The sequence below is a fragment of the Pteropus alecto genome, unplaced genomic scaffold, assembly GCF_000325575.1.
Source record: "Pteropus alecto unplaced genomic scaffold, ASM32557v1 scaffold68, whole genome shotgun sequence".
Classification (NCBI taxonomy): Eukaryota; Metazoa; Chordata; class Mammalia; order Chiroptera; family Pteropodidae; genus Pteropus; species Pteropus alecto.
The window spans coordinates 222,531-237,078 of record NW_006441386.1 but is presented as its reverse complement, the minus strand read 5'-3'; the positions used below and the strand labels follow the sequence as shown (position 1 = coordinate 237,078).

The window sequence follows — 14,548 nt, the reverse complement described above, 5'->3', positions numbered from 1 at the left end:
ACCACCATTGGTGTTATTTTAACTTCTTGAACATATCTATGATATTTAGTACATGCCTAAAATGTTCTTTTCCACATATGTTTTATAACATCTCACTTTAAATTTCACTTCCCCAGAGAGTTCTTCCCCGATTCTCTAATGTACATTCACAGCACCTTACTCTAATTTTGTATAATAAACATCTCAATTTATGGTTTATTAGTATATTTGCTGAATGTCTGTCTCTGTTAGATTGTAAGCAACTTGGCTTTAGGACCACATCTGTTTTGCTCACCGATGTATATTTGATGCCAAGCTTAAGTTCTGCCACATAGTAGCTACTCAAAAAATATCTGTTGAATAAATGAATCATTTTCTTTCCTAACAGAATAATTGGTTCTGGAAAATTAAAACAAACTCCTCTGGCTAGAATGCCAAGAAGCACATATGCCACATTAGTTCTTGATGTCTATTTTTATTCCTGTCTGTGAGGAGCCTTGAAATGAATCTATTCTTTGCAGACCAAAGACCCCAAAGCACTAATGTACCAAATAAATAATCAGCTCCAGCTGACAGTCTCTCTATTGTCTTTGCTCTTGCTCAAGTTTTATTTCCTGTCTGCAATGGTTCTGTCTTCTCTAACCTCCAAACCCTACATGATATCAGCACAAATTCAAACTCTACCTCCTTTATGACATCTTCCCTCAGCCCTCTAGTCTCAATCAGATTTCTCCCTTCTCTTGTATTTGCTGTCTTTTGCATGCATAGTAGTATCCAACTATTAACTGTATGATGTAGGCTTTTAAAACTTCCTCCAACGAGTTTATTTGCTAAGTAGACATAATGATTATCTCATAGAACCAGGAATGATAGAAGTCCTCCTACCTGAAGCAACTGAGACTGGTATCTGATGTGTTAAGCAAAAAATCTGGTTAAAGTGGAGAGCCACAAAAGATATCTTAAACATTTTATTTTAATTTAAAATATAGAAATTATATTACTTAGTTCATCTTTCTATGAGAATGATTTTAATGACTGAATGCTCATACCCATAATGCATTAGTTTCTGTTTCCTTTAACTATAATAAGCAAATGACAGTTGGGAAATAATATAGCTATAGAATCCTGTAAGATTTTTATGATTTTCCTTCGGTGTTTTACAGATTTGCTCACTCCTAATTTGATAGAATTTTTTTTTAAAAAGTGATTGGCATTTACTGAGTCTTTCCAAAAGAGTCAACTAGTTTTCATAGAAACAATTAGTTTTCATAGAAATAAACAAACGTAGTTATACCTTATCAGTTTACATAATACTTAATCAAATTATAGAATTGTAACAATAGGCTTAAACAGGTTTTGGAAGATAAAAATTAACTTGTGTCAGCAGATGTCCTCAGGCATATTTAAAAATGCCATTAGCTCCAAGCAGTCATAGTGACCGAGGCATCATCAATTGTTTACAGAGAGAATGGCAAGTGTTGTTTCGATTCTAGTGAGCTGTTTAAGTGAAGAGTAATTAAAAGACAGTCTATGGCTTCTTTTGTTTCTTTTACAACATCTAGTACAGACATGACTACATGATCTGGGAAAAATGCTGGAGGGGAGAAGAGCTATAAAGGGGTGTATAAGGTGAATGGGTAACATTCTAAAGAGTAGGAGTCTCCAACCCATGGGCTGCAGACTGGTACCAGTCCCTGGATTGTTAGGAACCTGGCCTCACAATAGGAGGTGAGCAGCAGGCAAGCCAGCGAAGCTTCATCTGTATTTGCAGCTGCTCTCCAGCGTTAGCATCTTCACCTCAGCTTCGCCTCTGATCATAAGGCATTAGATTCTCATAAGAGCTCTGGTACCTGGTGCCAAACAATTGGGGACTGCTGCTATACAGATTATCATCTGTCACAAGAGTTTCAAGGGCTCTGGAGTTTTGGAGATTAGCACTTGAGAACTGAAAAATTAAAGTGCTCACATTCTGAGAACTATAATAGCATTTCAGAGGACAGTAAAACTGAATTTACCTGGGACCTGACTATCTGTGATTCATCATTCATTTCCATCTCCTCCATGTTCCTCTCCTGGGAAAGTACAGCATTCTAAAAAGGCATAACTGGGTAAAAGAGAAAAAAAGCATTTTGTCAATACAAGGTATTAAGGCTGAACCTAAATCTTGAAACTTTTGCTTTGTATTAGGATGGCAAACAGTTTTGAGAAAAGTAGTCTAAGACATAAGCTTTAAAGGCTGGATGATGTAATTGTGACATTCTTGTTCCTCTATTATATTGAAGAATTAATTCAATGCAGGACTTTTCTCTTCTGTGGTACAACTCCATTTATTGTGGTATATGGGAAGCTCAAGAGAGCTTAGTGGTTTTCAGCTCCTGCTTTACACTTGGGAAATTTAAAAAAGATGCCAATGTTCAGCTCCTATTCCCAGAGATTTGGATAAATCCAATTTTATCCCTATCGGTCTGGGGTTTGCTTTGGCAACAACACTTTAAATTCTAAAGTCTCCAAATGATTTAAGTGGGAGATGAAAATCACTGAGATGTGATACAAACCTATGTTGAGGACCTACTCTAAAGGGATAAATTCAGCTCCATATTCAAACTCCAGAGATCTTCTCTCCTCTGCTCTCTTTAAGATGATCCTTCTCATATACAAAGGAGATTTCACTCTTTTCATTTTTCAGAATGTTTACCTTCATTTTCGGGCATCTGGATTCAGTTCTCCACCAGGCTTACTACACCCTTTGCAGTTCTTAAATTGTATGTCACCAAAGCTTTGTTTCCTTCCAGCAGGACCCTCAGGAAATATACCAGTACTAACAGCTTCAGTATCCTTGTCAGTTCATTAAAGCTAATTTTGTAGTGTTTTATGGGGGACAGTCACTCCCAAGTATTAAAGGTGCCTAATCTCTGATAAGAGTCTCAGAAGCCAATGGATATCCACAAGATTGATCTCTGCTTTCCAGGGGCAGCCAGCCACTCTTGGAATCTTGCCTTGTTCAAGGAGGCTATTGCCTTTTTTTTTTTTAACTGAAAGACCTCAGTCCTTCATATACAGACTTAATTATGATATTCGAATCTGTCTTCTAGTAGGATTCTTGAGAGATAAAATTTCAGGCTGAGCACCTGGAATGAGATGCACCGGAGCAGAAGAAATCTAGTCTCAGGCACTTATGGACCTATTGTCTGTAAAGAGACATAAATTATTCACTCATGAGGATAGAGCACAGTAGGATGTGGGATTCTTTAAAAGAATTAAAAAGCATTTTTAGAATTTCTCAGATTCACACATTAGAAAAAACAGAGAAGTATAGATACACTAACTACAACAAACTCTAGCCTCAATCCTTTCCTATCCTCTTCTTAGAACAGAAAACATGTGGTCCTTTCCCAGGGAAAGACTTTCACCAACACTACCAACAGACTGAAATGTTCTGATTTGCTAATAATTATGAAAGAATACATTCTAATGTTCAAAAAAGTTGGCCTGAAAAATTTCTCTCAAAAACTAGTGATGGAAATAGTGAAAACATTTCTGAGAAGCAATTTTTTTAAAAAGAGAAAACTGCAGTTCTAGTGAAATGGCCTTTTTAGATAAGGAAGCCATTCACTGCCCAAGAGATGGCACAAATCTAACAGTTTATGACCAGTTCACTAAGAAGCAGAGCTTTCAGGAGTAATTTAAAAGCACTTTAAGAAACATCATTATTTCATCAATCAAAAGCTCTAAAAAGGTTCTACTGTCTGAAGAGCCAGACAGAATCTGTGAGAATGCCTTGATATTTCAAACCAAATCACCTCAAAACCATTTATTCATAACAATGAAAACCACATTCACCAAGTTAGGCAAAACAGGGTTTCTCCTTCATATGTGAAAAACCAAGGATATTTTAATGGCATATGATAAGACTAAGATTCCATAGAACAGACCTTTGGAAATGTTGATTTAGTGCTCAGTTGCTTGGTTTAATGAAGGATTCTAAAATTGGAGGTCACAGAACTAAGTAAAAGAAAGCTGGTTCTAGAACCTAAGTATCCTGATTCACAGTCCTTGGTTTCTTCTAGTTTACTCTAAAGTCCTTCTTAGTAGCTGTTCTCTACCATTTTTTTTTTCTTTTTCTCTTTTTAAAAATCAGATTCCCTTTCTTCTCATAATTTCCCTTTTCATTCCTGTATTGGAAAGAATAACAACAAAAAAGAAAACCATTCCCCACCCCCAAACTGTGTGTAATTTTTAATGCAACACATATATACACCTTTCCAGAGAAGCCTGTGGGATTGCCATAGTCTTTTAAAAAAAAATAAAAAAAAAAAAAACAACAACAACAACAAAAAACCATGATGCTTGGAAAGTAACAAATTCCCTTGACTGCCTAAGGAATACTAGAATTATAATCAGTTTAGATGACATGACTCTGAGCTTACCAGTTTTCCTTTTCACTCCAAGCTCTTCCAAAAAGCTGAGTGAACTTTACTGACCATGTAGAAAACCAATGTAGTGCTTCTCAATCTGGGCTGTGCATTAGACTCAGCCTAGATTTAAAAATATACAGATATAAATATATACATGTCCCAGGCTCCATCCAAGAGCCACTAAACCAGAAGAGTCTGTTGAGATGAAGTCTGGTATCTACATATGTTTTTTTCTAATGACCTACAAGTTACTTTGATGCAAGCAAGAATTCAAACAGCTACCAGTGCTTTTCACTTCCTTTACTTCCTCAGTCCCAATGATTTTCACCATCACTCTACTTCAGTCACCCACTTCTAGGGCCAAAGGACTTCCGCTATCTTTCTTATCTTAGAAAACTCTAGACTATGAATCAGGAGACCTAGGTTCTAGACTTGATGAGAAAGAAACTAAAGATAAGAGTAGCTTAATAGATGGAGGAAATAGAAGAAAAGAGAAGTGTTTATCAAAATGTGGTCTGAGGATCACTGAATCGTATTTGTTGAAAGCAGATCACAGACCTAATGAAATGCACTTCTGGGGTTATTTTCAGCCCAGGAATTTGCATTAAAAGGTTATTTCTTCCCTGGAATCACTCCATTCTCTACAGCCTCCTTATAGGCCTGAATCTAGCACATATCTTCTCATTCTTATACCTTCAACTTTATCTGTCATTTTTACTGACTCCTTCCTATCATCAATTAAAATCATTTAATGTCTATCCCACATTAAAAACTTTCACTGGCTAAATGCTCCTTTGCAAGTACCATACTTTCTTTTTTCAAGGCCACATTATTCACAGGATTGTCAACACTTGTCTCTACTCCCTCATTACCCACTTATTTTTTCAATTCTCTATAATCTTGCTTCTGTTATGTTGTCAGGACGCTACTGAAATATCTTCAGTCAGTAATATAAAAGACCCTTATGTTGTCCTGTGTCAGACCTCATTAATTCTTAATTACCTAAGTGCTGATGGTATCTGATATTGCTGACAGCTATATATTGCTTTACTTCCATGGTCTTTCTCAGTGGGTTATGCTCTAATCCTTTTTCCTCTGCCTACCATGTATACATTATTGTTCCTTAGGATTTTCCAAAATCTACTCATTCCCTCCACAGTTGAAGGGATCTTTAAAAGATAAAAACCATACCTAAAAAGAAGAGTTCACTATCTCAAATGCCAGTGCAGAGAAGCAATCCATCAAGTATTATGAATGATCAAGTTAGCTCAGAAAGAAAATAGAAAGTCTCCAGAAACCAAACTAAAAACATGAAGGACTCTGATTTAAAAAAGAGAATTTTAGATTGAAGTTTTGAAAAAACTGAATGAGATACAAGAAAACTCAGAAAGACAGTTCAATGAAGGAATAAAATAAATGAACAAAAAAAATACTTTACCATAGAGACTAAAACTATAGAAAAAAAGAACCAAACAGAAATTCTGGAGCTGAAGAAGTCAATAAACGAGATGAAGAATGATTTAGAGAGAATGAGAAACAAAGAAGACCAGATGGAAGGAAGAATTAGTGAACTCTAATGAATTTAAAAATGACTCAGAAGAAAAAACCAAGTTAAAAAAAATGAAAGAACAAACAGAAGTCCTGGGCCAGACTGCTGCAAGGGTGAATTTTACCATAAATAAAATGAAAGATAAAAATAATATGATCATATCAATAGCAGAAATAGTATTTGACAAAATCTAGCATCTATTTATGATAAAAAAAAAAACTCTCAGCAAAGTGGGAATAGAGGGAACAAACCTCAACATAATAAAGGTCATTTATGGCAAATCTACAGCTAATATCATACTCAACAGAGAAAAGCTAAAAGCATTTCCTTATGATCAGGAACAAGACTAGGATGTCCACTTTCACCAGTTTTATTCAACAGAGTTTTGGAAATCCTAGCAAGAGCAATCGGACAAGAAAAAGAAATAAAAAGCATCGAGGCTAGTTTCTGGTCAATATGATGGAGCAGGTAAATGCTGTGCTCATCTCCTCTTATGAAAATTACAACTAAACTACAGAACAACATCACTGAGAATCACCTAGTCTAGCTGAACAGAAATTCTAAAATTAAAGACATACAGAAGAAGCCACATCAAGACTGGTAGGATGGGCAGATGTGTGGAATAGGCTGGTCCCACACTCATGTGTGACGGGGAAAAATTGAGAGAAATATCATGGTTGCAGAGACCCCTGGGGAGTGAGGGGTCACAGCTGCACGCCAGGCTGCCCATATGTGGTTCCAGTGCTAGGGAGAGAAGTCTCCATAACTCCTGGCTGTGAACACCAGCAAAGATTATGGCCGAGTGAGACGGAGGGCTGATGAAGTCCTAGGCCTTCCTCTGAAAGGTCCCATGCACAAGCTTACTTGCTGATTCACTCATTCCAGGGAAATACAGGAAGAAATGGAGTTGTCTGGCTTCAGTGTGAGAAATGGAGAGGCAGCTTTCTCCTGGATAAAAGTGCTGGCAGAAGCCATTGTTACATTGTTGAGAACCTCTACCCCTCCTGCAGCACAGGCGGGCACCATATTTGAGTTTCCATTATTCTAGCTAATACCATTCATTATGCCCTGGTGATTCCCTGACACCTCGCCCTACCCAACTAGCAGGCCAACCCGAGCTACTTTCAGTAGTGTTTTTAAAACAAGTGGCTTGTTTTGGCTCATGCTTTAGACTTTCATAAAATCTCTCAAAAACAAGCAGCATCTGGCCACAGTATGCCTTGTACCTCTTTATATTTTGTTAAGCAGACCCAAGTGGGGCATTAGTGGCAGCAGGCCTCAGTTACAGCTTAGCTTCTCCCAAACGCCTCCAAGGACAGTAGAAGTAGCAACCATTGGCAGTTAACATTGTAGCTCATAGCAAGTGGCTCTGGACAGGGCACAGGCAGCGGCTGACCTTGGCCTGCACCAGAGAAACTCCCATGAGGCCTCAGAACTAACACTCAGTGACCAGCTTAAGACCACACCACAGCAACACTCAATCAACCCAAAAACGACACATTCAGGGGCAGACTCGGCAGGCACCAGAGCACCATTAAAGTGAAACCTGCTCCATAGGGTCAGCCCTTACACAACAACTCCTCCACTGTAGTCATGGTCAGTCCTCACAACCTATGAGCCAGAGAGTCAACACCTACCACTGATGTGCCAACAGCAACCAAGACTCAACTACAACATGAAGCCACACACAACCCACCCAAGGGACACACCTGAAGCAACTGGCACAGGTGACAAGGGAGACTGCACTACTGAGCCCCACAGGAAACCTAAAACTTAAAGCCAAGACTGGGAAATATAGCAGACCTACCTAATAATTGAAACAAACGCAGAGAGTCAGCAAAAATGAGGAGACAAAGAAACATGTTCAGAATGACAGAACAGAACAAAACTCCAAAAAAAAAAAAAAAAAAACAACCGAAAAACTAAACAAAATGGAGACAAGAAATCTACCAGACACAGAATTGAAAACACTGGTTATAAGATGCTCAATGATCTCTTCAACAAAGAGCTAGGAAACATAAAAATGGAGATAGAAGACATAAAAGAACCAGTCAGATATGAAGAATACATTAACTGAAATGAAGAATGCATTAGAGGGAAGCAACAGATTAGATGAAGCAGAAGATCAAATCAGCAACTTGAAAGATAAGGTAGCAGAAAACACCAATCAATCAAGACAGCAAAAAGAAAAAAGAATCCAAAATATGATAGTTTAAGAGGCCTCTGGCACAACAATAGTATCAACTTTCGCATCATAGAGATACCAGAATGAAAAGGGACAAAGCAAGGGATTGAAAATCTAGTTGAAGAAAAAAACGATGGGAAACTTCCCCTAACCTGGTGAAGGAAACAGACATCCAAGTCCAGGAAACACAGAGTACCAAAGAAGATGAACCCAAAGAGGCCCACACCATGACACGTCATAATTAAAATGCCAAAGGTTGAAGACAAAGAGAGAATCTTAAAAGTATCAAGAGAAAAACAAATAGTTATCTATAAGGAAACTCCCAGACTGTCAGCTGATTTCTCAACAGAAACTTTGCAGGCCAGAAGGGCATAGCACAAAATATTAAAAGTGATGAAAAGCAAAAACCTACAACTAAGATTACTCTACTCATCAACACTATCATTCAGAATCGAAGGACAGATAAAGAGCTTCCCAGACAAGAAAAAGCTAAAGGAGCTCCTCACCATTAAGCCAATATTACAGAAAATGTTGCGGGGACTTCTTTAAGAAGCGGAAAAAAGGAAAAAAGATAAAAATGCAAATAATGAAAGAAGAAAACTAATAGCTAGAAATAATTACATTAAATGTAAATGGATTAAGTGCTCTGATCAAAAAACATAGGTGGCTAAACAGATAAGGAAACAAGACACTATATATGCTGCCAATAAAGAGACTTACTTTAGATCAAAAGACACACACAGACTGAAAGAAATGTAAAAAGATATTTCATGAAAATGGAAACAAACAAAAAACTGGGGTAGCAATTCTTAAATCAGGCAAAACAGACTTTAATACAAAGGCTATCACAAGAAAGAAAAAGGACTCAGTAATCCCACTTCTGGATATTTATCTGAAGAAATCCGAAACACTAATTCTATAAAGGAGACATTAATGTTCACTGCAGCATTATTTATATTAGCCAAAAGATAGTAACAACCTAACTGTCCATTAATAGATGGTTGGATAAAGAAGATTGGTACATGTATGCAATAGATACTACTCAGCCATAAAAAAGAATGAAATCTTACCATTTGTGACAACATGGATAGACTTGAGAGTACTACACTAAGTAAAATAAATGAAACATATAAAAACAAATACCACATGATTTCACTTATATGTGGTATCTAGAAAAAAACTTAAAAAACAAACAAACAGAATAGAAACAGACTCAGATACAAAAGAGCAAACTGATAGTTGACCGATGGGAGGGGGTTTGAGGAGCTGGGAGAAAAAGGTGAAGAGATTAACAAGTACAAGTTGATAGTTACAAAATAGTCATAGGGATGAAAAATACAACATAGGAAATACAGTCCATAATGTAACAAGTATGTATGGTACAAGGCGGGTAGGGTAGTAGACTTATGGTGGGAATCACTTCACAAGTTATATAAATGTCAAAGTGCTAACTGTATACCTAAAACTAATAAAATATAAGTCTACTACCCTACCCGCCTTGTACCATACATACTTACAATGTACCATACAATGTTACATTATTGACTGTAACTGAAAAAATTAAAATTAAAAAAAGAAACCCCTAAAAACTGAAAGAACTCTATAAGAACTATCTGACTCCATTACAAAGCACAATATAATAGGTATATCAGAAGAAGCAGAGAGCAATATGGGAACAGAGAGCTTATCCAAAGAAATAATTGATGAGAACTTCCCAATCTGATGGAAAGAGTCAAACTCTTGAGTTCAAGAAGCTAACAAAACACCTAATTATCTCAATAGAAAAACATCTCTTCCAAGACACTTATATTAAAACTGTCAAGTTAGTGATAAAGAAATAATTTGCGGGGGATTCTGGGAAACATAGTGGAGAGAGAGATGTCCTTAGATCTCTCCCCTTCAAACAACAATAGGTTGAACATCTAAAACTCAACTAAAACACCCAAGCTGCACACCAGCACGTCTAAGCATGGGATCTGCGCATAAGAACTACCATAGGTCAGAACCCCAAGTGTGGGGCGATGGACTGAAAGAAATAAAGCAGCTGCCCCTCACAGCTGCTGGAGCTCCTTGCAGGAGGAGGGGGAAAAGTGAAGGTGCGGTGACTTCCCTGAATAACCCTGCCTGGAAGTGCTGGGAATTCTATGCAGCCCACAGCAGGGCCTAGTCATCAGGGCAGAAAACAGAGACGCGGGACGAGACCACAAAGAAACATGTTGATTTTTACCGGCTCAGTTGCAAAACTGAGGCTGAGCCGCAACCCCCAACCCACAACTCAGAGGGTCCCTCCCTCGCCCCATACTCTCCGAAACCAAAAACCACAGGGCCGCAGAAGAATCTGCAAACGCTACCGAAACTGTTTGCTGACCCTGACAGGGACTGAAACTGAAAGTAGCGAGTGTGATTAAATTTCTACAAGACAAAACAAACAAACAAACATTATTTAATCTTTATATAAAGCAGGGATCCAAGAGGCTTAGACGCCACTTATTGAGAAGCAAAAGAAAAGCGCTTCCTTTGCAGCAGGCTAAAGAGAGACCTTTATATAATAAATCTTTCTGGAAAAACAACAGAATATACTTCCATTAATGCCCAGGCAGAGAAATAGTCCATTAAACACCATGAACAACCAAGGTGACAAGGCATCTCAGAAAGAAAGAGACAAATCTCCAGAAAATAAGCTTACACACATAGAAATATGTGATTTAAATGACAGAGAATTCAGGATGGTATTTCTGAAAAAACTCAGTGAGATCCAAAATGAGTCATATCAACAATTTCAGGAATTGAAAAAACACCTAGATGAACAGAGCAAAAAGATTGAAACCTTCAAGCCAAATAGAGGAAAGGATCAGTGATATTGAAGACAGAAATCTAGAAATAAATCAGAAGAAAGAAGAAAGAAACTGAAGAATGGAAAATAATGAAAGAGAAATACAAGAACTAGCTGACACCATCAGGAGAGGAAACAAGAATAATGGGCATTATCGAAGCAAGGAAAAGGAGCAGGGACTAGAAAGTATTTCAAGACAAATAGTGGGTGAGAATTTCCCAAATCTAAGGAATAAGCTGGAGCTTGGAATTCAAGAAGACAAGAGAACACCCAATTACCTCAACCAAAAAGCCCTTCACCAAGACACATTGTATAAAGTTATCAAACTCAACGACAAAGATAGAATTCTTAGGCAGCAAGAAGAAAACGGTAACATATAAAGGAAAACCCATTAAATTATCATTGGACTTCTCAGCACAGACCTTACAAGCCAGAAAGGAATGGAATCAAACATTTAAGCTATTAAGTGAAAGGAACTACCAGCCTAGAATAATGCATCCAGCTAAGCTCTCCTTTAGATATGAATTAAGAGCTTTCTAGACATACAAAAATTGAGGAAATTCTCCACTATGAGGGCTGCACTACAGAAAATACTGGAAGGGGTCAGTTCACCTAAAACAAAATGATACAACAAAATACATAATTACGAGTAAAGTGACTATCAGGCAAATAGAAGTAGAGGAGTGCAATCCTTACTAAGTATAGGACATTATAAGCTTAAATAATAATAATAGAATTGCTATAGCAAGATAGTAATGAATGTTCTGCATATAGGGACAAACTGAGATAACAATGACTGAAAAGGGGAGGATTTGAAGATCCAAATTTGCAAAGAGGAGATTAAGGAACACACAGAAGAAAATGGACAACTGTGTGTGTGTGTGTGTGTGTGTGTGTGTGTGTGTGTGTGTGTACACAATCCATTTCTTATTTGTAATGCTAATGACACATCAAAGATTCAGAACTGAAGTATATAACATAAAACAAGAAGAACTAGAGTCAGAACCCACAAACGTGAAACAAAATTAAAAAAAGCAGAAACACAAGGACATAGAAGCAATGAAAACACCGAGCTAACAGAAAGCAAAAGATAAAATGGCTATAAGAAGACCACATGTTTCAATAATCACCCTAAATATAAATGGACTGAAATCATCAACAAAAAGGCGCAGAATTGCAGATTGGATCAAAAAACAAAACCCAACCATATGCTGCTTCCAGGACACATATCTCAGCTCCAAAGACAAATACAGACTCAAACTGAAAGGGTGGAAAATGATATTTCAAGCAAATGGCATTCAGAGAAAAGCGGGGGTATCCGGCACTAATATCAGATGAAATAGACTTCAAAATAAAAAAGGTAAAGAAACATACGGAGGGACACTTCATAATAATAAAGGGAACCAAGCACTCAAAGAAATAATACTTATTAATATCTATGCACCCAATCAGGAAGCCCTGAAGTATGTAAAGCAATTACTAACAGAACTAAAGGGAGAAACAGACCAAAACACCATCGTAGTAGGGGACCTAAAGAGCCCACTGTTGGATATGGACAGATCATCCAAACAGAAAATCAATAAGGAAATAACATCCTTAAATGACACATTAGACCAACTGGACATAATTGACATATACAGAGCCTTCCATACCAAAACAGCTGCTTATACATTCTTCTCTAGTGCACACAGAACATTCTCAAGAACCGACCATATACAGGGACAGAGAAAAAGCCTCAACAAATATAAGAGAGTTGAAACCATACTAACCATGTTCTCTAATAATAATGCTTTGAAACTAGAGGTCAACTGCAAAGAGAAACAGGAAGAACCACAAATACCTGGACATTAAACAACATGCTACTAAGAATAACTGGGTCACGGAAGAAATGAAAAGAGAGATCAAGAGATATATAGAAATGAATGATAATGATAGTACAACATATCAAAATTTTGGGACATAGCAAAAGCAGTCATAAGAGTAGAGTTCATATCATTACAGGCCTATCTCCAAAAACAAGAACAAGCCCAAATAAACAACATAATGCTTCATCTTAAAAAACTAGAAAAGAAAGAAAAAATGAGGCCTAAAGTCAGCAGAAGGAAAGAAATAATCAAAATTAAAGCAGATATAAATGAAACTTAAAACAAAAAAACAATAGAAAAAGAAATTCAACAAAGAGCTGGTTCTTTGAGAAGGTTAATAAAATTGACAACCCCCGGGCTAGACTCACTAAAGAAAAAAGAGAAAAGACACAAATAAACAAAATCAGGGATGAAGGAGGCGAAATTACGACTGACATTGCAGAAGTAGAAAGGTTCATGCAAGAATACTGTAAAAAGTATATAACACCAAATTTAATAACCTAGAAGATATGGATCAGTACTTAGAAAAATACAACCTTCCTAGACTGAATCAAGACGATCTGGAAAATCTAAATAGATGGATTAGCAGTATGGAAATTGAAACAATCATCAAAAATATACCAAAATGTAAAAGTCCAGGACCAGATGGCTTCACCAGTCAATTCTACGAAATACTCAAAGAAGATTTACTACCTATTCTCCTCAAACTCTTCCAAAAAATCGAAGAGGAGGCAATACTTCCCAACTCATTTTATGAGGCCAATATTACTCTGATACCAAAACCTGGTAAAGATAATACAAAAAAAGAAAACTACAGACCAATATCTCTCATGAATACGGATGCAAAAATCCTAAATAAGATACTAGCAAAATGAATACAGCATCATATTAAAAAGATTATACACCACGATCAAGTGGGCTTCGTCCCAGGGTCACAAGCATGTTTCAACATACTCGAATCAATTAACGTGATACAGGACATAAGAACAATTAAAAAATAAGAATCATATGATAATATCAATAGATGTAGAAAAAGCCTTCAACAAGATACGGCACCCATTTATGATCAAAACACTTATCAAAATTGGTATAGAAGGAAAGTACCTTAATATAATAAAGGCCATACAGACAAGCCCTCAGCCAACCTTATACTTAACACTGAAAAACTAAAAACTTTCCCTCTAAGACCAGAAACAGGCAAGGGTGTCCACTATCAGCACTGTTATTCAATGTAACAGTGGAGGTCCTAGCAAGAGCAGTCAGGCAAGAGAAAGATATAAAAGGCATCCGAATAGAAAAAGAAGAAGTCAAACTGTCACTATTTGTGGATGACATGATTCTCTATACAGAAAACCCTAAAGACTCCACAAGAACAATACTGGAAACAATAAGCAAATACAGTAAAGTGTCTGGATACAAAATCAACATTGAAAAATCCATAGTGTTCCTATACTCTAAGAGTAAAGCGTCAAAAAAAAAAAAAGTGGAAAAATAATTCCTTTTGCAATTGCAACAAAAAAAGTAAAAGACCTAGGAAAAAATCTAACGAAATATGTGAAGGACCTATATAATGAAAACTACGAGACCCTATTAAAAGAAATCAAAGAAGATACGAAGAAATGGAAAGATATTCCGTGTTCTTGGACTGGAACAATCAACATAGTTAAAATGACCATATTATCTAAAGCATTATACTGATTTAATACAATCCTCATCGAAATC

General features: G+C 36.8%; 1 protein-coding gene across 3 annotated transcripts in view; it reads right to left on the bottom strand.

Moving 5' to 3' along the window:
• ZNF713 (zinc finger protein 713) overlaps positions 1-14,548 on the bottom strand; it is a 61,804-nt gene that overhangs the window by 27,627 nt on the left and 19,629 nt on the right. For 2 of the 3 annotated variants that reach the window (XM_015594578.2, XM_015594579.2), the window contains exon 2: positions 1,995-2,083. The exons of the other annotated variant lie outside the window; for it this stretch is intronic. In XM_015594578.2, the coding sequence (XP_015450064.1) occupies positions 1,995-2,042 (48 nt within the window). In that variant the 5' untranslated portion in view covers positions 2,043-2,083. The remainder of the gene's footprint in view (positions 1-1,994; positions 2,084-14,548) is intronic. 3 annotated transcript variants of the gene reach the window in all.